The 20,614-nt window shown below is 43.8% G+C and overlaps 2 protein-coding genes across 6 annotated transcripts in view; both read right to left on the bottom strand.

Annotated features, from left to right (window-relative positions):
• Positions 1-15,159, bottom strand: part of srgap1a (SLIT-ROBO Rho GTPase activating protein 1a) — a 78,914-nt gene extending 63,755 nt beyond the window's left edge. For 2 of the 5 annotated variants that reach the window (XM_047340042.1, XM_047340043.1), the window contains exon 1: positions 14,416-15,112. In XM_047340042.1, the coding sequence (XP_047195998.1) occupies positions 14,416-14,479 (64 nt within the window). In that variant the 5' untranslated portion in view covers positions 14,480-15,112. Of the gene's footprint in view, positions 1-14,415; positions 15,113-15,140 lie in introns of those variants that run through there. The other 3 variants (XM_047340040.1, XM_035158008.2, XM_047340041.1) reach the window with 3 other exon arrangements.
• A 167-nt stretch (positions 15,160-15,326) lies between these two features.
• rxylt1 (ribitol xylosyltransferase 1) lies at positions 15,327-20,379 on the bottom strand. The gene is made up of 6 exons (XM_035157784.2): positions 20,148-20,379; positions 19,811-19,999; positions 18,308-18,410; positions 17,865-18,179; positions 17,581-17,751; positions 15,327-16,786 (listed from the first exon to the last, which is right to left on the bottom strand). The coding sequence occupies exons 1-6, from the start codon at positions 20,293-20,295 to the stop codon at positions 16,384-16,386; spliced, it is 1,329 nt and encodes a 442-aa protein (XP_035013675.1). The 5' UTR covers positions 20,296-20,379; the 3' UTR covers positions 15,327-16,383.
• Positions 20,380-20,614: the final 235 nt, after the last annotated feature.

Genomic DNA, 20,614 nt, shown 5'->3' with positions numbered 1-20,614 from the left:
TATTGCTCTCTCCGCTCATGTGTTTTTCTTCTCGTTACTGACCACCCCTCGCTGGGCCCCTCCCCTCACCCCGCCACAAAAAACAGCACCTCGCAGGATGTGTGGTTTCTGGTGCTTTGATAGGGTTATGCCAGTAGAGGAGCTGGAGGGACCGCCGAGGAACAACCCTACTATTGACGACGAGGCCTTTAATTCCAGAGGCATGGACATGTGCTGCAAGCCCGCTGGGGAGACCGGGGGAGCGAGAGCAACAGAGGAGGGAGGCAGAAATGGTACGAGTCTGGTTATTGGTTAGAAAAAGTGTTTGAAAGGAGGACTGAGGACCAAGGGAACAGGGTTGAACAGCTGTGGAGACTGAAGGTTGCATAAAGTCTATCAAGTCCTTCTATGACTCCCAAAGGGACCATAGTTAACTACAGTTGGTCAATGACAGAGAGAAGGCACATTCAAATGCACTTTATTGCTCATTTACAAACTATCACACCAATAAAAGGCAAAGTAAATACCCATGAGGAGAAATTATTAACGGAGACTTCACTGGTGGAAAAGAGTTCAACAGAAAGTTTGCAGTGTTGCACATGTCGTTGATGACGTTCAAAAACAATGGAGTGTTTTCTCGATTACACACCAAACTCTCCATCTGTTTCTCTTTTGCTCTTCTGTAAATCTTAGCATTGCTTTGGCAAACATTTCGTCCGTTTGCCTCATTCTGCTTATCTCCCGCTTCCAATGTTTTTAAAATATATGCACAAATTCAATACGAGCAATGTATTTTCCAACGAAAAGCCTCCAAAAAGAAAAGAATCCCATGAAAAAGACTTTCAAATTCATAATCAGCTCCAGACTCCAGATCTTCCAGAGAAAACGTTTGACGAGAGAAAGCTACTTTCAAGGTCAAAAACGATGGATAACTTATCTCCAAAGGAGCAGCTGGAGACAAAGCACGCACATGCCACCAGGCACAAACACATCCCCATTCAGCCCCGTCTAAAACCACTTTTACAAACTCCACTGTGTCCACACACAGGCAGTATTGTTTACGAGGGTAATGCCTTTAAATTAGACTCTAAGTAGCACACAACACCCCTATGTGCGAGGCCTGTGGGTGTTAATAGGACGTATTAATGTTTATTTAGTGATGTCCTCTGTGTGTGTGTGTCATTTGTTTCTCTACACACCCATCTGTCATCTTTCCAAACGTTCTGTGTAAATAAATGATGGGAGGTTTGCGCTGCCACATTACCAACCAACATCCATTCATCCCACTAATTTAGGCGTTTGTGTAGCGTTGACGGGCTGAAAAACGCAGAAACTTCCCCCAAAATTCCTCTGGGAGGGGGGGGAAAACACTTCATCTTTTCCCACCTGGTGCTCAGGGTTGTGACAGCTGAAACAATCCACTCCAGGAGACGACTTCGGTCTCAAGCAAACATAATCACTTCGGAGAATGTGAGGTCCAAGGACGGGGGGGGAGGTGTAAGAGCTGTCCTTCAACAGCGCTAAAACATACTGTCGTCATTTTAACTTGCTATCTTGAATGAGGCAACGTAAAAGGTTAAAGAGTGTCTGACGGTTAAAGTTTGTGAAACACTTCAGGTCGACCTCAGGACATTCAAACCCAGTTTTCTAGATCTTATTAACTGTCACGGGCAATAAAATGTGTTAGATGTGAATAAAAACACTGTTCGTGAGAAACAATCTCAAATAATTCAAGTATTATTCTGAAATCTCTGTCTATATTGTTTCGCCGTGAGGTTACTTGAGTTACACGGTCTTCTCTGATGACAGAGTACAGGCCAATTGATCACCTGATATATGTGGACGGCTGATGTCCCATGAGAAGAATAAAAGAGCTGGAGCCAAGGTCACTTAACCCAAATTGGTTGGATAAAGTCCAGTTCCACAACTACATGGTTTGGTCTATTATTTGCTTTCAATAAGTCAGTGTCACCACGTACCCAATCTAGGGATGGAAAAACCTTGACAACAGGTTTATCTTCAGACTTGAGGCAGTATTGATGGCGACCTAAACTAGGCTGTTGAGCCGTATCTCTTCTGTGGCACTAAACTAGCAAATCTGCCACATCATAGTTAATTTACAGCCACATATCTGCAGGGTTCTGTGGGGCATCAAACCACATTGACGTCTATCTAGAGAGAAAAATAACTTTGGAGACCTGTTTCATGAACCAGCCTGATCAAGAGGCTGATACAGTATATAACGTTTATAGAAAATGACCCGATCTGCCGACACTTCAACTAAGTCTGAATGTCAGAGGAAGAGCGTCAGTGTGACTTACGACTTCTGGCTTGTCACAGGCAAAGGATTGAGGGCACAGGGGTTGGGGCTCAAGTGGGCATGTTGGGGGCTGGAGTAATGAGGTGCATGGCTGGGTGAGCTAAAGCTGGGATTGAAGATTGTGGGCAGAGAATTAAGGGCAGGTGGAGGATAGTTGTTCTGGGGGGGGGGGGCTGTTTGCCTTAGAGCTGGGGGTTTATGTAGAGAGAAGAATCATTTCCCATAGATAAGAGATAATGTCTTTGTGTAAAGAGCCAACACACACACGTGCACGGAGTGTCTTTTCCTACAGCCACAGGAAAGAAGACATTTTTGCCAAGAGCCAAACTTCAAAGCAGGAGCAAAAATCTAAAATCAAAGAGATATAATTATGCTGATATGACACACTTTAGAGATTCAACCAAATATGCACCCATGTATTTTTAATGCCTGTTTAAAGGATATGAATGAATCATCAGGGACCAAGAAGTGGGATCATCTTAAGTCTACAATCATTATCATGGAACGTCGAAATGTTCCCAAAATCAAACTAAATATTGGTGGAATCAGTGGAATCTCGTGTTTTAGAGTTGTAGCTAATCAAACTGACAAGCCAGTGCAAAGTTTATAAGAACCAGAGATTAAATGTAGTAAAAGATTGGAATTTCTTTCTACTCTCACTGTGATGTAACAACTTTTGTAAGGGCAAAGCCGCACTGCATGGGCATAATAATGAGGCTGTCTGGATCCGGACAGCTCGCTGCAGTGCAGCTACATTTGGTGGTTTAAACTTAGTCAAGGATAAATATTTGCTCCACATTCCTCTTCCCAAGATCCAACTTAGAGATCCTCACCTGACAATGGAATCTTATGAGGAGGAGGGGGGGCGGGTACCAGGCAGGGTAATTACACGTTTGTCAGACTGACGACGGCAGAGTGAAAAACTCAAGCATCCGAGCAAGAAGAAACTCAGTGGTACTCATGTTTCTTAAAATGACGGTTTCGTTTATATCCTGAGAATCAAAGGTGTCATCACACCACAGGTTTACTAAACTTCAAACATCATTGGCATTAGCAGCGAAGCAAGCATTTAACCTCATATTCACCTGGAGCTGAGTTGCAGTTGACTGATCAGCTTTAACTAATTCACTTGATGTTATAGGCCTGAATTAAACGTAGTTGGTGTCAGTTTGCATGATTTCTGCACACGGCTGTCGTGTCATAGATAGTTTGTGTCCAGCAGAATATTCTCATCGTTTCCTAGAGTCTCTGCATTATCTTTCCTTGAGCAACCTGGGAATCTCCATGCTCCCTCATTAATGAGGGGTCATAAAGACGTCTGTAGAGACAGGCGGTCATGTAGCGGTAGAGGCGTGCAAGTTAAAAGGTTTAGGAGTTGTGCGATCAGCCAAGATGACGCCGTGCACCAGCAGGAATTATGTCATTTCTGGGCTAGGAACGTCAGGCAGAAACTAGACTGAAGTTTCAGCGCTCCTCATTTTTTTACGTTCTGACAGAGATACAATCATGGACTCTTTAGTTCTGTCAAAGTGATCCATCTTTAAAATACCAATGTTACACCAGGGATCATGATGCTTGGCTCAACATGGTAATGACTATCAGACATTTCTATAACTTTCAGAAAATGAACAAACCCTCAACAACCTCACTTTGTGATTGGCCATCCGTGCCACCCGAGTTATGGAGAATGGCACCAGGGTTTGAACTTCGCTCTTGCTTTCCTTACTTGTTCTCAGAGCTGAATATTGCACAAACCAAAATTTACTTTCACCGTCAGTTACGTTTCAGACCGAATGTCCTGTAGCCTGTGGACCAGTGTGTCCCCTTGTCACAGTCCCTCTCACAGCCAGCAGGGATTGATTTCACACCAGGCATCTGCGGTGAAAGACAAGCTGCGGAGAATGAGGAAGTCAACAGTGAGGACCCCCACCCCCACCCTCATCACAGGGCACCAGAGGCCAAGACAGGCTAACACGATCAGCTCCAACACACCCACACACCCACACAACTCTGGGAAATGAGACGTTTTCACAAAAGACCTCATTTCCAGATAATTATAGTGGAAGTCAATATGGAGGAAGTGACAGAGTTACGTACTGTTATCTCCCCCGACCCACCCTGAGGGAGGCTTTAACTTCCACCCCTCCCCATTCTCTGAGGCTGACTCTGAGAGCAGACCCTCAGTTTGACTCGCAGGTGCTGCAATGACAAGTCTTCCACTGGGAAAAAAATGTCTGTCAGAAATATCTCATTAAAAGGCCTTTGTCATCTTCCCTGCGTGAACACGAGCCTGACATGACTGGACAGGTGACATCGAATGCCAGGTTCGCCTGCAGGAAGCAACGCCACACAGATCCACCCGGTGCTTTTGGATTACCACACGAGTTGAGCGCGGCCGGAGAATGTAATCGACCTCGGGGCAGCTGCTCGGAGCGCGAGAGACAAAGAGCGAGGAGGAAGAAAAGAACAGACAGATCAGCTTTCACTGCCCTTTGTTTCTCTACACCGCAGCGAGCAAGACTGGGGCTTTCTCTTTTTGGTCTACCACAGAGCCGGGAGATAGAGGCCACCCGTTCCTCTGTTCGGTGTGTGTCCAGTCATGCATGCCCCACACACCTAGCCAGGTTTCCATGCATCACGCCCCTCTGACACGCCATTAACCAGGACAAATCACAGAACCCCAGGGGAGAGGGTAGCTTCCTCCACACAGCCTGATTAAAAAGTAAGATATATGAGGCATGTCCACAGAGCCTGTTTCCAGCTGAGCAGCTGACACACACACACAGAGCTGACAATTTGAATTGTTCACACACACACACACAAATTTGTGTCTACACACACACACACACACACACACACACACACACACACACAACACACACACACACACACACACACACACACACACACACACACACACACACACACACACACACACACACACACACACACACACACAGTATATAGGCTGCACACCACTAAAAGGTTATGAGAAAAAGGGCAGACCAGGACACCATCAACCTCGTTCTATTTTCAGACTAGTCCGATATAAAAAACTAACTTTGCGTTGCAGCTCATGCTCCTATTAAGCTATAATAAAACAGGCTGTCAGGGAGTCTACAGGGACTTTTTGAAGAGAGCAGTGTGCTCCACTTCATCCTAACCTAAAAAGATCCACCCAGAAAAAGAAATGACACGACAAGGTTCTCCTAGAACTGAGCAGCAGCCTCATGCAGCGACGCAGCGCTCTCTGTTAGGCCGGGTCCTTCAGGGGACGGACCAATGGTGCCACTAGACGAGGACTAGAACAAGCGACGTACGTTTCTTGAAATGTTCATGGGTGATAAAGAAAGCTGTCGCCGGGCAGAGAGCATGCGAGAATAAAACAGAGGGAGCAGTGTGAGTTACAACAGAAACAATTTACCGATTGTTTCATCACGGTTACGTACTCAAGAACTACATTCATCCAAGCATCAGAGTTCTACCACGGTAAATACAAAGAACAACATGAGACTCATTTGCTTAACCTTGGCAGTTCTTACGATGTGATGGAAACAGAAATAGGAATTCAGTTTATTAAGCTGCGAATATCTCAGGAGAGCTACACTTTCCAGGAACCTGTTGGCCAGTTACTTTGCAGTGAAGTTACACACGATTGATACTCATTAATTATTAGTTGGAACCGCCAAAGGGAATCCACAATCTCTGCTGTCAGCACGACCGGCAAATCCATCTGATTGAACAGAGCTGGCAGAGCGGAGGTCCGGGGACTCAGGTCAGGGGGCAGAGGTCAGTGGTTTGGTGACCAGTGGGTCGGGTAGTCGTGGACAGAAGACCACCAGCAGGGGGTCAGCAAGAGGATACACAAAGGGCTTCAGGAGACGGAAACCCAATACCAGAAGTATTGCATGGAACATTTTACTTATCGGCTTCTCGTATTAATCAGGCTGCTGTGTGGGTGGGTGGGTGGGTGTGTGTGTGTGTGTAAGTGTGCTAGAAATAGTTGATGACTCAGCTGGATTATTTGCTTTCATCTGACTGTAAACCAGAGGCAAGAAGATATGAAAGAACTATCAGCTATTTCATCTGTTGCATAATAACCACATGGCATGAGGTCTCATGACGATTAAATAATTGCGCTATTTCTGGAAACAGCTGACCAGCGTTGCAGAGAAGTTGGGGAGCTTTCAGGGAAAGTAGAAGCTTCATAAATACCCCAGAAGATAAAAGGGGGGGGATATAAATACATAGCTTCATCTGTCACGTTTAGTTTATTTCAACGTTGATGCAAGCCATGGAGAAACTTGGGAACTGAGTGAGTGAGAAGGGACATGAAGCAGGCAAAGCAGGAGTGAGACTTTCCCCATGTGTGACCACGGGAGCGGGACACAACGAGCAGTAGTGGCTGTGAGAGATCTTTATCTGTAAATGGCTTTTTTTCCCGCAAGCACCCCACGTATGTGTGACTGGAACCACAGCATGGCTCCGGTTTCCATCGCAGGGAGAGGGGGGGGGAGCGTGGCTCAGAGTTCAGGCCGGAGCTCACAAGACCTGCCTGTGGCCGCGAGAACACCACCAATGGCTGCAAGCTCGGCCCGGGCCCACTCCTGCTGCAACCCACAATGAGCCTTTATTGTGAGGGCGATGAGCTCAGAGCTGAGACCATGGGAAACTTTGTCCAGTTCCACTCTGCTCGACTAAAAACAGACCAGATATGGAGGGCGATGTGTTCACATTAAACGACGTGGACATTTCAGGGTGTCCGCAGCAATGACACTGCAATACAACTTCAAATAAAAGACAAAGCGTTGGCTTCTTTGCTTTGAGCTATAATCAGTCAGGCTAACAGATGCAAAAGAGATGCAGCCTCCGGTTGACGTTTCATTGATCGCTTATTTTTATAACGCCATTAACCCCTCAAACCTTTCCTCGGGGCAGCCCAACATAGCAGCCGTGCCTTGAGGGGTGGTTTCTCTAGCTATTGATTCCTTCAGGTCGAGGGGTCAAGGTAGAAGAAAGGAGAGTGGGGGAGGAGATGAGGGGGACCAGATCAGTAAATTAAACTTCTGTTCATCAGTGTTAAGGGGGTGGATAGGAAAGAGAGTTTACGACAGAGGGTGGAGGGAGACATGCCGTGTGAAACTTTACACCTCATGGAAACTGCATTTAACAACACGATTTTATCAGATCCAAAATGACGTCTGAATTTGTTGTGTGTGTGTGTGTGTGTGTGTGTGTGTGTGTGTGTGTGTGTGTGTGTGTGTGAAATTATGGATGGCAGAAATTAATGATTTAATGCTGTAATTTACAGGGTTTTGGCAAGAAAATGTTATCAAATTCAGAGCGATAAAGTCCCATTAACATAATATATGAGAAAATAAGTTGTACTGTTGACATTGATGACTGATTTAGTTTGAAATGGGATAACAAGTAAGAATTGGAATATTTCTGAAGAAATTTGTTGTAGAAATTCTACAGATTAGATAAGATTACGTGTTTCTTATAAGAAGTACAGAGATATACAAACACAGCTGAAGGCCCAGGATCAGATAAAGGCAATAAAGTGCTTTAAGTTTGAAATGAGGTGAATGGTTCAGCACCTAAACAAACCAATTTGTTTCAGGAAAACTAGTTTGTTTTGTGGGACTGTAAAAATGCCAATAGTGATTCAAAAGACTGATAAGCAAGCCAGTTGATAACTTAGTTATGCTTACTACAATCACGTAAGCACCGCCAGGCTTTTCCAGTGGGAGTACGTGAAGAAACAGGAACTCCTCAAAACTCCTTGATTAAAGACTCTAGTACCTGAGCCAAGCAGCGAGCCACAGCTTGCGAATAGATTTCCACGGTTAGTAAAAACCTTTGACACAAAGAAGAGGAAGCCGAAGTGGCAGATGTCACATTGTTTAAGTGAATGCAGGAAATAAGAACCGGTAAGAGTCTCTGCTTATAGCGTGTTTACACTCATCTTAAAAAGCTTTCGCCACCGCTTAATGCATAAAACGGCTTACGGCCGGCAGATGAATCGGCTGAACACACACAGAAACAGATTAAAACAAGTCAACCAAGTCAAGGCTTATGACATCCGCCTTCACTTATTTCTGCACTGACCTCATACCGTCCCTTCCCATCCCCCAGTCTCCTGCCTTCTAATCCAGCCCTACTGGGTGGCGGGCAGCAGCCTGGCCTGATGGTCAAACTGTGTCTGTCTGCCTTCCTGTCGATCCATCTGCTGGGCCCCAGCAGTGGATCTAAGGAATTAAAGTTGTCCAGGGAGAAGCCAAAATCTCCCTAATCAGCCTTAAACCTCCCTTTTTCATTTCACTGTTTTCCCCTTAGTTTTAATTCTTGTTTTTCGTTTTTTAAGCACCGTCCAATTCAATTAACACCCTGTACGTCCTATTAGCTAATGCACTGTAGCTACTCACTGAATCTCATCCAGCTCATTACCAGGCATGCTGGTCCCATGGAGGGATTCTTCTCCATGTCCCAACACCACCAGCAGAGAGTGGGGTTAGGGTTGGAGTTGGAGGGGGAAATAGCAGCAGAACATGTCATGTGCAGCCACTTCAGTCAAAAGAAGGGTTCACATTTCGCTGGGTTCATGGGTAGAACCGTCTCAGTTGGCGTCACGCTGCACTGGGCTTGATCTGATCCTTTCTGAGAAGAAACTGAATTAACCAGTGTTGGTTACAACTGCAGACAATACACAGAGCTTCTGGTTTTTGTCTTCAGCAGCAGTAGTGCCTCGTGAATTGCAGCCTTTTTGTTTGGTTTGGGGATGCGGGGGCATGGTCAGGGTTTGGTTTCGCTTCTTTTCTTGAAGGGGGAGGTGAGGGTCAGGGGGGGGGCTGCAGTAATGTCCTGGTGGCCTTTGTGGAGACAATGAAAAGCACAGCAGGGAACGTGAAGCCTCGCTTGTGCTCGGTTGAGTTTATTAAAACTGCAAAAAGGGTGAGTGGCCACAGATGGTTCCGTCAAATAACTATTCACCCACCCATGCAAAACGCACACCCGTACACAAACAACCACTAACGGCACACCCCATACCACACCACTGGGTGGAAACATGCTACAGTCACTTCTCAAAGATGGGGCGGTGAAAACAGATGGTAAGCGTGTGAATGGTTCATTGCTGCTCCAGGATGCATTAGGATTCCACTGGGCTTTCAACCTTTAGCCTCTATTAACACCTCTTTTAGGGGCTTTTAGCAGAAAGCATCTCAGACCTACCAACATCCACACTGGACTATGAGGTACAACTGAACTGCTGCAGGAAGTTTAAAAGTGTCTGTGTCAGTAGCCTCTTCTACACAACATGTTCAAGGCGGGAATGTCAGGATTTTGTTCTGCCAGCACTGTTCATTCACTGTTCTACCTCTATGCCAGCAGTGGAGGTAGTTAAAGAGCCAGATCAATGCCTGTGTAAAATGGAAAGCCTGCATGGTGCGACAGATGCTGACACATAACTGCTCCCAAGGAAACAGTGCCCGGGAACAGACTGAGAATGTAGCTCACATGGCAGGAATGGTGTTAAATGCACCAGCGTGTTGTTATGCTGCTAAATTTCAGTTTTATTCTGAATCATTATTTTTAGTTTTCATTCAGTGTTTGGCTGGTTTGAAAACGACCTCGTTAGATTTACTCTAAAAACCAACATATGCAATGAACAAGTGATGGTGAATGACTGGGTGACACAGGACAACAAACCTAACTAGTAAGGTTGGTAACATTGGCATGCCATCTAAAAATCACTCACTAGTTCAGTGTAAGCAAGCAAAGTTCACATAAAGATGGGCCAATTCATGGTTATACAGCAGGATTACTGTTTAAAAGAGGCAAGTGACAAAAATTGCTAAATGAAATAGCTTATTTATCTCACTAAGATGTTTTAATGAGCAAAAGATACACAAAGAAGATAGCCGTCATAGTCCAATATCACACACATTTCAATTGGCTTCAGGGACTCACTGTAGCAATGGTTCCCGAAGTTGTCATTTAACTTGTTTTCTTATAAATTCTAGATATTGTTTTTCTCTAAAAAATCATTTTTAAAATGGTGACCATTTCAATATGTTGCATGTGTAAAACACTAAATGTAATCTAAGAAAAATATATGTAGACACATTTTAGCTTCCACTTTCAGTGCACCATGCCCTCCACATGTCTGATGCTGAACTGGATTTATGTCACTAAGATCCACAAAAGACCAGTTTAAAACATAATTACAGCTCAGATTCAGCACGTTCCAGATGTCATATTTGCACGACATCTGGATTGTGTGATACACAGTTATCTACACATACAAACTCATCTTCTGCCACACAATTATACAACAACAATTCCTTTCATTACTGATGTATAAAAATCAATGACATTTTGACCACAAGACAAATTCTGTTCATTTGAAAGATAATCACAACCACAGCACCTCAAGGCAGCTTCCTGCCCTTAATCCCTCTGCATACTAACATTTGCAGACCCCTCCCTTTGAGGACGCAGCAGAGCAGAGCTCCGATTTCAAACGACAGTGAGGGCAGGTCAAAGGGGCCGGGCTTTATGATGATGCAGGAGAGGACCCCTGTCAGAAGCTCAAGGGGTACAGTTCGCGGAGTCACGACCCCCACGGACACAATCAGCGAGCCACACACTGACATCAGACCAACACTGTGCCCGAGACTAAACAAGGGCAGTGCTGCTTTGCCCCGATCCACAGACACAGAGCCACGCAGGGCATGCAGATGTACCCACGACCTTAAAATGGCTTCAATTGAGTGCAGCCGATGGGCACTGTGAAACAATATAACAAATTCCACTGTCTTAACCAAATCTTCTTAATGTTTTTGTTTTTCCTAAAACGAGCCGAGTCTTGATGTAGATGCCAATTAAAGCAATTTGCAAAAATATAATTCCGGTGCCACAGAGCTTTTTTAAGAAAAGGAGCGTTTCCTTGAACTGTCAAAATGCCATCAATTCTTATTTCCTCTGTGGGAGGGTGAAGGATAAAAGTAGGAACTTAAGAGGTGACTGTCAGCTGAATGAGAAATGACAGACTCAGAAGAGCAGTGTCAACCATCATAAGGAGGCTTTCAGACAATCACCATAGAAAATTACATTAAATTCCTCGCATCTGCTGACTTGAATAACAATCCCTCTCACTGCGACTCTGGAAAACACTGAAATTGGGTGGGTATAAAACAGCAACTCAGACAGAAAGGCTGCTGGATAATTGGACGGTGGCACATGACCGTGGTACATATGTCCCCTATAAAAAAAAAAAAACAGGAAGTAGGGCTCCAGGCTATAGATGTGGCTGTGCAAGATGAGACAAATCTAGTAATATTGAGTATTCGTGAAAGATATTGTGAGAATTAGACCGATTTTTCAGCAACGATACAGGCGAGACCCAGGCCAAAAGATCTGACGTCAGCTCCAGCTGGTTTCCGGGCTGCTTGTTGTTCAGCAATCTACCTCTGGCTATCACAGCTTCACTGCAGATGTGCTCCCGCTCATTATCACTGAAAACTCTTTCACTCATAAAACACTTTACAGCTGCAAGATCGGGAACAGAGCACTTTATGTTGACTGGAATCAAAAGCCATGTTACTACATTACGAAGCATTTTCCCCGCTACTAACTGCTGAATTGCTAATGAGCCTGGCAGCGATTATTCCCAAATAAACAGTGTCTGTGTTTGCAGAAGTCATCTGACCTACTTGTTATACAACAAGCATAAACATATAGGTTTAGTAGAGATGATACACTATGCCTGAATATGTCTGCCCATGGTTTCATAAGATCTTTGTGATAAAGTCAAAGAGAAGAAGAGAAGAGCACTCGGAAGGTTCACACCTCTGCTAAGGCTGATTGGCCACGGTGACCACATTGGATGAACAAGTTCGGAGATCAAATTTATGAGGACAATTATCAAGATACGCACTAAATCGCATCTGTTGACAGATATAAGCACTCAACAACATTTTTTCATCAATATCTTGGCATTATTTCTTGAGAATTGGGAGAAACACACAAATGTCCCAAAAATACATCAACTCGACTCCAAAAGTTAATGGGCTCTACCTTGATCCATATCCCATCAGTCCACCAAGGTTCAGTGGTTTTTGCACAATCCTGCAAACAGCAATGGAAACATAACCTCCATGGCGGATGTAATCAATGAACTGATATGGAGGACCAGTGAGGTTGCTGGGGAGGAGCTGGTCTCTCTGACAGTGGTGTCAGAATAGGACGATGCTGTCCAACTCACAGGATATCTTGGACAACGTCTCCCACCCACTTCACGACATGCTGGCTAAGCACAGCAGTACATTTAGCTACAGACATATTCCACCAAGATGCACCACAGGAAGTCATTCATGTCTGTGGCCATCAGATTTTACAGCTCCTCCAATACACTGACCATAATTTATTACAATAACCACTTAGCTGTTGTATATCACAATATAGACAGTATGAATGTAGAGCAGTATAATCCACATAACACACATAGTATATACTTCTCATCTATATTACATATTCCTATTTATTATAATCTTTGTTCTGTATATATTTCTTTTCTTGGTTGGAGCAGCTGTAATGAGACCCAGTTTCTCCCAGGGATCAATAAAGCAGATCTGATAAAATAAAGCACCCTTCAAAGTGACTACCCACAAGATATTTGCATTGCAAAACATACCGGTAGAGTATTTTATGCAAATAACTCCCCGCTACCTGTGATGTTCTCTTCAGTTTGATAAAAAATATATATCCCAACAACAATATTAACAATGCACGGCAAGCCCCAGGGAATTGCCCTCAAAACCGAATCCTGCATCTTCAACAAAACAAAACAGCGTAACATTTATTAACTGGGGCTCCGGTGGTCCTATCAAGCAACAGCTCCTCTCATCATCAGGTTGTTGTTGTTATTACCCCGCTGGGTTCTGCGTGACAAATGGGTGGCCTCGTAATCTCCCGTTCAGGATCCCCGATGACTGTGCATCATCCCCTAATATCGACTAAAAGCCCTGAGTCACTCTCACCGAGAGAAGGGGGGGTGATGAACATTCCTTGCAAATGAGCACTTGTGCTCGGCCACATGCTGTCTTCTAATTCCTCGAAGCGACATCGACCCCCTTCCTCCTCCCTAATCCCAACTGACCCCTGCTCACCTACCCCCTCCTCCTCCTCACTGTCCTGTGGGTTTTAAGGTTGGATAGGGGGGGGGTGTGTGAATAGGTGGTATTTCAGCGTGCTAACAGAACCGGAGAGCAGAGCTGAGTGGCTGGGGGCCATATCCCCATGGTTACCCCTGGAGCAGCTACTGCCTCTTTCCTGTGCTGGGTGGACTGGGAACAAGCCACCGCTCTGCTCTGCATGTATGTGGGGCTGCTTGAATGGGGACACAGGATAAGTTAGGGTGGTACAGTATCAGTGTGGTGCCTGTAAATCACCAACTTAAATCAAGGCACCAGGGGGCAGGAGTATGTGGAATCACAGAGGGTAGAGGATAGCTTAAATAGAACCCAAGCAGGGGCCACCAGCTCTTCTGATGTGCCCCTGAGCAACACACACACGATCGCTGCCTGAACCTTTGCTCCTCAGTGGCTGGATCCTGCTGTGGGAACAAGGCGGTAGCTCCAAAAGGCTCATAACAGGTTGTTAACAACATGATAAAACTGCACCAGTCCAAGTAGTAATGGCAGCATGTGTGTGCCAGCAGATAAATTGAGGGAACTTGATTGGACAAGCAGGCTGAGTGCAGATGATTTGATTGGTGAATGATAGTGATCTCCAGCTTTTGGGGGGGAATGAGCTGAGCACTTAAAGAGGCTTTCACGTGCAAAAGAAGTAAAACAAAAGAATTAAGAGCCACACCTGAAGGGAATTAGCAATTCCTTTTATTTTGGTAATACCTTTCACCTCCATTGAATTGCACCCATGAATATTGAATCCCATAAAACTGCACTATGCCAGTTTATATTCACGTTTCTATGAAGATTGGTTATTTAAGTTATACATGTTCCCGTCTGCTTTGCAATAAACACATTTAAAAGGGGGGACAACTTTTTCCAATGACTCATGGCCTCTCCCCAGTCTCTAAACATGTCTCTTACCTTTCACTTGACTCTCGTAGTCCGCGATTATCTCTTTATCCTTTTTGAACCTCGGCGTGGACATTTTCGTGTCTTCTCGTGTCCGCACGGCCAAACTTCTTGCGAGGAGGAGGGAAGAAGTAAAAAGAAGAAAAAAAATGTTTGTCAACAAGCGGGATCCTACAGGAGCCGACGCATCCCCCCCACCAATACGCAGCAGCAAATAAAATAAAAAAATTTAAAAAAGACGCAAGAAAGTCACGGAATCGGAGCGCGAGCGGGTTTAACTCTGCAACAAGCGAGAGGGACGCGGACTCAGTCCCTCATTGTTCCGCTTCCCTGTGGATAAGCGGCGGATAAACGCGGCGGGGCCGATGCGCAATCCTGCTCCAACCAATGGATCCACGCAACTGCAGGAGCGGCCGGCGCAACAGCCAACAGAGCTGCGGCTACCACAGAAGAAGAGGAAGAGGGGGGGAACACAGTCGTGAAGTTTCACAGTCTCCGTGGAACGTTTCCACAGCTCCGCGTAAAAGTAGTGCGCAAAACGCGTCCGAGGAAAAAAAAGGGGGTCTGCGAAGTCGGATTGAATCGTGCGCGCGTGTAGTTTTTCGTAGTGGTTTCCCAGTTTTTTGGGAAACACGCACACTCACACTTCCTCTCCCCCCCCTGGCTGACTGGTTGTCCCTCGACGGTTTCTCCCTCTCTTGACTCCCCCCCCTCCACACACGCACGCACACACTCACACGCACAGAACTCCCAGCAGGCTCAGAGGCAGACGGGGCTGCGGCGCACAGCGGCCGGAGCCAGGCGGGGAGAGGAGAGGAAGGAGAGGGAGGGATCAGTGGACACCAGTGGAGCGGACTGGAACATCCACTGGAACTTCAAACTTTTTGCTTTTTCACAAAATAGATTTTCCTCAGTGTGAGATGTCATATAAAAGCCATTTATTTTTTTTATTTCGTAATAAATAAACAGGCAATACATTAACATCCCATGGGGTATACTTAAAAAAAAAAGAAAAGAATATCCACTGCTTTCAGAGGAGTGATATGAAGTATGAATACAAATGAAGTTCAAATTGAAGAATTCTTACACCCATGCATTCAAATAGTCTACAACTGTAGCTGTGTGTTACAGTTAATATATCATACTATCATATATGGTATATCTATTTAGTATTGTAAACACATTGCACCTACATACATGCTTCGGCCCAATGACATTATTTGATCTGTGGTGATTTTCTAAAGTAAAATGTTTTTTCTCCTTCATTCCAAAAGCTTCAGCTTCACATTTTAATCACAAATGTAACTGCTGAAAATCAACAGATCCACGGCGCCCTCTGCAGGGGAATTGAAAGCACAGGACAAGCCCCTCCACTGACGTCTCCTCAGGACAAAGCTCCATTTCATTTTTATTGCACCATCTAAAACAAAACCCATGCAGCACATCACTGAAATAAATAGACCCAAAACAATAATTGTTTTGTTATGTTCTGACCAGAACATGCCACATACACCACATCAGTTTTACCGAAAAAAAAATACAAAATAGATTCATGTACCATTTTCAAAACAAGATCTAAAAACACAATCTTTCTCATTCTACACCAAATGTTTAGTATTTGCTTAAAACACAATATTAAGAACGTATAAACAGAGATATAAAACAGTTATAATAACGTAATCACTTCAAAAAGCAAAGGCAGCATCTTATCCGTAATCTCCAAATGTCTGAACATTTCACAACCGTAAGGTTTAAATAATAAATATAAAGTAACGCCATCGAGTCCTTTACAGGACTGAAACTGACAAGTTTAAAACTTTACAACATAGTCGTTTAATAATAACCTGCACGAGAATTACACCGAACATCACCAGGTTCACTATTCCAGTAGTACATCACATTCTTCCACAATAAAGAAATCAATTCAGTGTTAAATGTTATCCCTGTTGATATTGAAAAGGTTTGTTAATTAAGCACCAGTCAACCGCTTTTGAAGAAGGTGTCCTCGATGACCTCGGTGAACCGCTCTTTCATCTGCTGACGGAAACTGCCGTACCACTCCAGCAGCCTCCTCCTCCTGTCCACCCTCTGCTCCTGACTCATCGCTCGCTCCCTCTCCAAGATGGCCGGCAGTTCTTTCCAGTCACTGATGAAGACGAAGGGGGCTCCCGCGGCTTTGAGGAGACGCAGCGGGGAGCTGGGCCCCGCGGCGCAGGTGCCAGGAGTCAGCACGTCTTCCACCACGGGCACCGAGCCATAAGAGCACGCTTCATAGATGCGGTAGCACTCTGTGTTGATGCCGACTGGGCAGAGAGTGAGCTCACTCTGGGCCAGAGCTGTCTGATAGCGTCTCAGACTGTCTGCTGTCTCCTGAGGGAGCCACCTGAGGCCAGAAGGGAAGAGAGAACACTTAACCTACTGTGATAAATACACAAGACAGACACTATGTTTCTTTACTGTTCCATCAAGACCGTTTGTAGTTCTCTCACCTCAATTCCATTTTTAAGTTAATACGACATAAAACTAAAGAAAGGCTGTGTTTAAAATATTCTAACAAGAACATATAGAAAACTGTATCATATGCCACATGCAGGAGTGAAACCTGGCCAAAGCAGAATAAAATAGCCAGAGTACATTCTACAATCTACAAAAACACCATAAAGTCCAGCCTGAAATGTGTGGGGACATTTTTTCAAATCGTTTAAATTTCCATAAAGTAGTTAAGCAGACTCAGCAAATCAGGAGGGAATCTTCTCATGTTCAAGTCTTTTTGTATAAAATCCCTACTTGGTGTTACTATTCCTCTGGTGCAGCTCAGCAAAGAAACACAGGCAATTTACACACAAAGGAATTTACTTGTAAATGTAAGGAGCGTTCCCGTAAGACATTTATAAGATACTCTGGCAAAAGTATTTTCCACTGGCTCAGGGGATGTGAATACATTTGACAGTTTACTGAGTTAGAGGATATTTAATGGTTGTAACTTACTTTTATTTTTACTTCAAGATAAACTCTAGCACTAATACTCAACAACATGCCTGAGCTGTTTCAAATGCTAAAAACAATTATCATTAATAATATTTGGTTAAGCTGGAAACAGTAGCAAAGGAATTCTTTATATAATTGTTTAAACAATCAGTCAATAAAATGACCATTACTCGAAGAAGCATGACTCACTTCTCTCTGGCAGTGGTGATGCATTCCTTATCCAGGCCCGGCTGTTTCAGCACCTGCATTAGTGTTTCTCTGGAGGAATTTTTGTACACAGTTCCCAGGAAATTGCAGAGGTATGGTCTGCTGGAGGTAATCAACTGGGGATTAGGCCTGATCATAGGAAACTGTCTGTATCTGCACAGAGAAAAGGAAAAACGGAGCAACATGTTAGATAATGGTATTAATTTAAGAAGACAACTTGCACAGTATAAGTTTTTGATGCTAAAGACTGCTAAGGGAGGACGTACGTAGCAACACCGAGAGGCCACTGGAAGACATCTTTGTCGTTGACCCAGGGGCTGTCATACACCACAAACAGCAGGTCCACAAAGCCACCGTTTCTCTTTAGGTAGGGGCCGATCCAGGCGTTGTTGCAGTGCTCGTTGCCCAACAGGACCACAGCCACGTGCAAGACGGTGTGGGACTGAACCAGAGTCTGAACGTGCTCCAGCCACCGTGTGGAGTAAGAGACCTTCTGCTGTTCACGACCGTTCAGAACCAGGACCAGGCTGTTCATATCCACAGGGACATGGCCCTGGACCACAGCAGGACCTGTGTAGAAACTAAAGACAAAAAGGTATGAGGGGACGTAGAAGGAACAAATCAATGTGATAGAATTATGCTTTCATCAGCGGTTATTAGGTAGAGGTTATGAATTAAGTTTTTAAAGATCCCATCTGTAACTTGTTACCTGAAATCGATTTTTCCTGACTGCAGCTCCCCCTCTCGCCATTGCGCTATCTTGTCAGTAGGGTTGAGGGGTCCCTCTAAAATATGTTCCCAAAGGTAAAGTCCTGAGGAGAAAATAAATGTTCAATACTCCTGGTGAGAAAATGTCAACGTACTCAGTACCATGATTCATAATTACGATGTTGCCAGGCTTCCACAACAGAGGATTAATCTGTTTTACATCTTGTGTATCACAGGGGAAAGAGGGGGGCTCAAGCTAAAGGTAATGATGTTTTGTTTACAATTAAAGCATTTTCTATTATAAATAATGATGAATACAATTGTGCAATGTTTGCTACAGAGGCCTTCAGAAAAAAAGTACTTATACTGACAATTCTTTCTGAAAATAAGTATGGATTATTGATTAGAGGAATTATTTAAAGCCCTGAAAATATGTATTGTTTTATTTGACATTTTTAACGTTTTACGTTTTTGTTTGCACTGTTAATGAGGTAGACCTTTGTCAGATATTTAATTTTCCACTCTGAGTTCTAACAAATTTAATCTAATCTATATTTTCTTTACTTTTGGACAACAGAAAATATTGTAGAAAACATTGACAATTGATCACCAAAGTATCTGAATTATTTTATCATTAGAATTCATTAGCAAAATCGAAAATTTTAATCAGAAGAATTTTCTTAAACCACCATACTCTCGTCTGTTGGACACATGTTTGCAATTATTGCTATAAAGTGCTTGTATGACCTGTTAAACATGGGTCCAAATCTAGACTCTCTGCATAATTTTCCATTTTATTGAGTTCGTCTCGAACTGACATAGTTACACTAGTGATGCTGTAGAAAACAGTGTAAGTGAGATTTAAATATATACGATTTACAGTGTAACAGCATGAACCTGTGAAATAATTTTTTTTATTTGTTATTAAAGCATTTAAAAGGTCCAGTGTGTAAGATTCAGGCGAAAGGGATCGATTGGCAGAAATTTAATATAAAATAATCCTAGTGATGGTTTTCCCTAATGTGTAATCACCTAAATTGTATGAATTGTTGTTTTCTTTTCCCCTAGAATGGGCAACTTTATATTTAAATACTTTATATTCACATCAGGAGTGGGTCCTCTATATGGAGGCCGCCATGTTTTTACAGTAGCCCAGACTGGACAAACTAAACACCTTTTGCGTTTTTATGACAACAGAAGGCTACCACAGGTTCTCTGTCATGTTTGGAAGAGGAGGGTGAGATGAGGGGTATTGAGCTGCAATATGCAACCTCACCACTAGATGTCACTAAATCTAACACAGTGAACCTTTAATTTTTAGAACTGACTCAGTGGTGGCAATATTATATACTGTAGACAAAGTAAAAATAAATATTCACTTAAACTTGATATATGCACATCAAATTAACCACTTAATACATATTCCTCTGCATTTAAATATGTCAGTGGGCTCTACCAACGTGTTGTCCGATAGCTGTGCATCTTCCACTGAACCACAACTCACCTATGGCCGCTTTACCCCAGACTTGGACCTTGTATCTCTGGGCTTTGCTCCTGTCGATTCGGGCCAGATGCTGTTTGAAGGCGCCTCTCTTCTTGTTCAGGTCAGAGTTGTACTCCACCTGTTCATCCTCCCACGGATTCCAGTCTTGTGCAAGAAACGGAGCAGCTGCACCGCCATCTCGGACGACACCTGCAAAAACACAACACACCATGCATTCATTGTGGAAACACATGTCACCTCAAGGAAATAAAAGAAAAGAGTTTCTAGCTGTTGGTTTGTGATGATTGTGGCCATTTATGTTTCTGCTATATACGATGGTTGTGTGGAGAAAACGTACCGGAAGGTGCTCCTGCCTCTTTCTTCACCACCCTGTGAACGCGGGATATTACTTTAGTGCTGAAGAAGACATTATAGGCCGCGTACAGTGAAAAAGCCACATAAGCGAAAATAATGAGAAGGAATAGTTTTCGTTTTGGTATTTTCATCTTTTTCGTTTCTATTTCCCCCCCCCTCTCAGGTCACCATTGTGTTTCCCGTCACCGTATTGAGTGAGGGCCGCTTGTTTACATCACGAGGACCTCTGGACACAGCTGCCTGAGAGATGTGCCTGAACAAAATTACGAGAAATATTACAATTTCTGTTTGATTTATACCATCTAATTTAATATAATCACCAATTTCCGAAAAATATATGTAGCTTTTAATTTCTAGTATGAATTATAAACTGTAAAATAAGATAGCAAAGTTATTTTTTCAGAATAGGCACTGACGGGGCGCTACGTTACGTCCTGACGTAGTGCGGAA

Source organism: Hippoglossus stenolepis, chromosome 5 (assembly GCF_022539355.2).
Source record: "Hippoglossus stenolepis isolate QCI-W04-F060 chromosome 5, HSTE1.2, whole genome shotgun sequence".
NCBI lineage: Eukaryota > Metazoa > Chordata > Actinopteri > Pleuronectiformes > Pleuronectidae > Hippoglossus > Hippoglossus stenolepis.
This window is presented reverse-complemented; position numbering and strand designations above follow the sequence as displayed.

Bases quoted from the DNA above. Each gene is read 5' to 3' on its own strand.
- rxylt1 (XM_035157784.2), bottom strand. From the start codon at position 20,295: ATGAAAATACCAAAACGAAAACTATTCCTTCTCATTATTTTCGCTTAT. The intron at 18,180-18,307 runs GTAACAAGTTAC...TTTTGTCTTTAG, and splicing joins TCAGGAAAAATCGATTTCAG to TTTCTACACAGGTCCTGCTG. The intron at 16,787-17,580 runs GTGAGTCATGCT...TTCTGGCCTCAG, and splicing joins ATCACCACTGCCAGAGAGAA to GTGGCTCCCTCAGGAGACAG.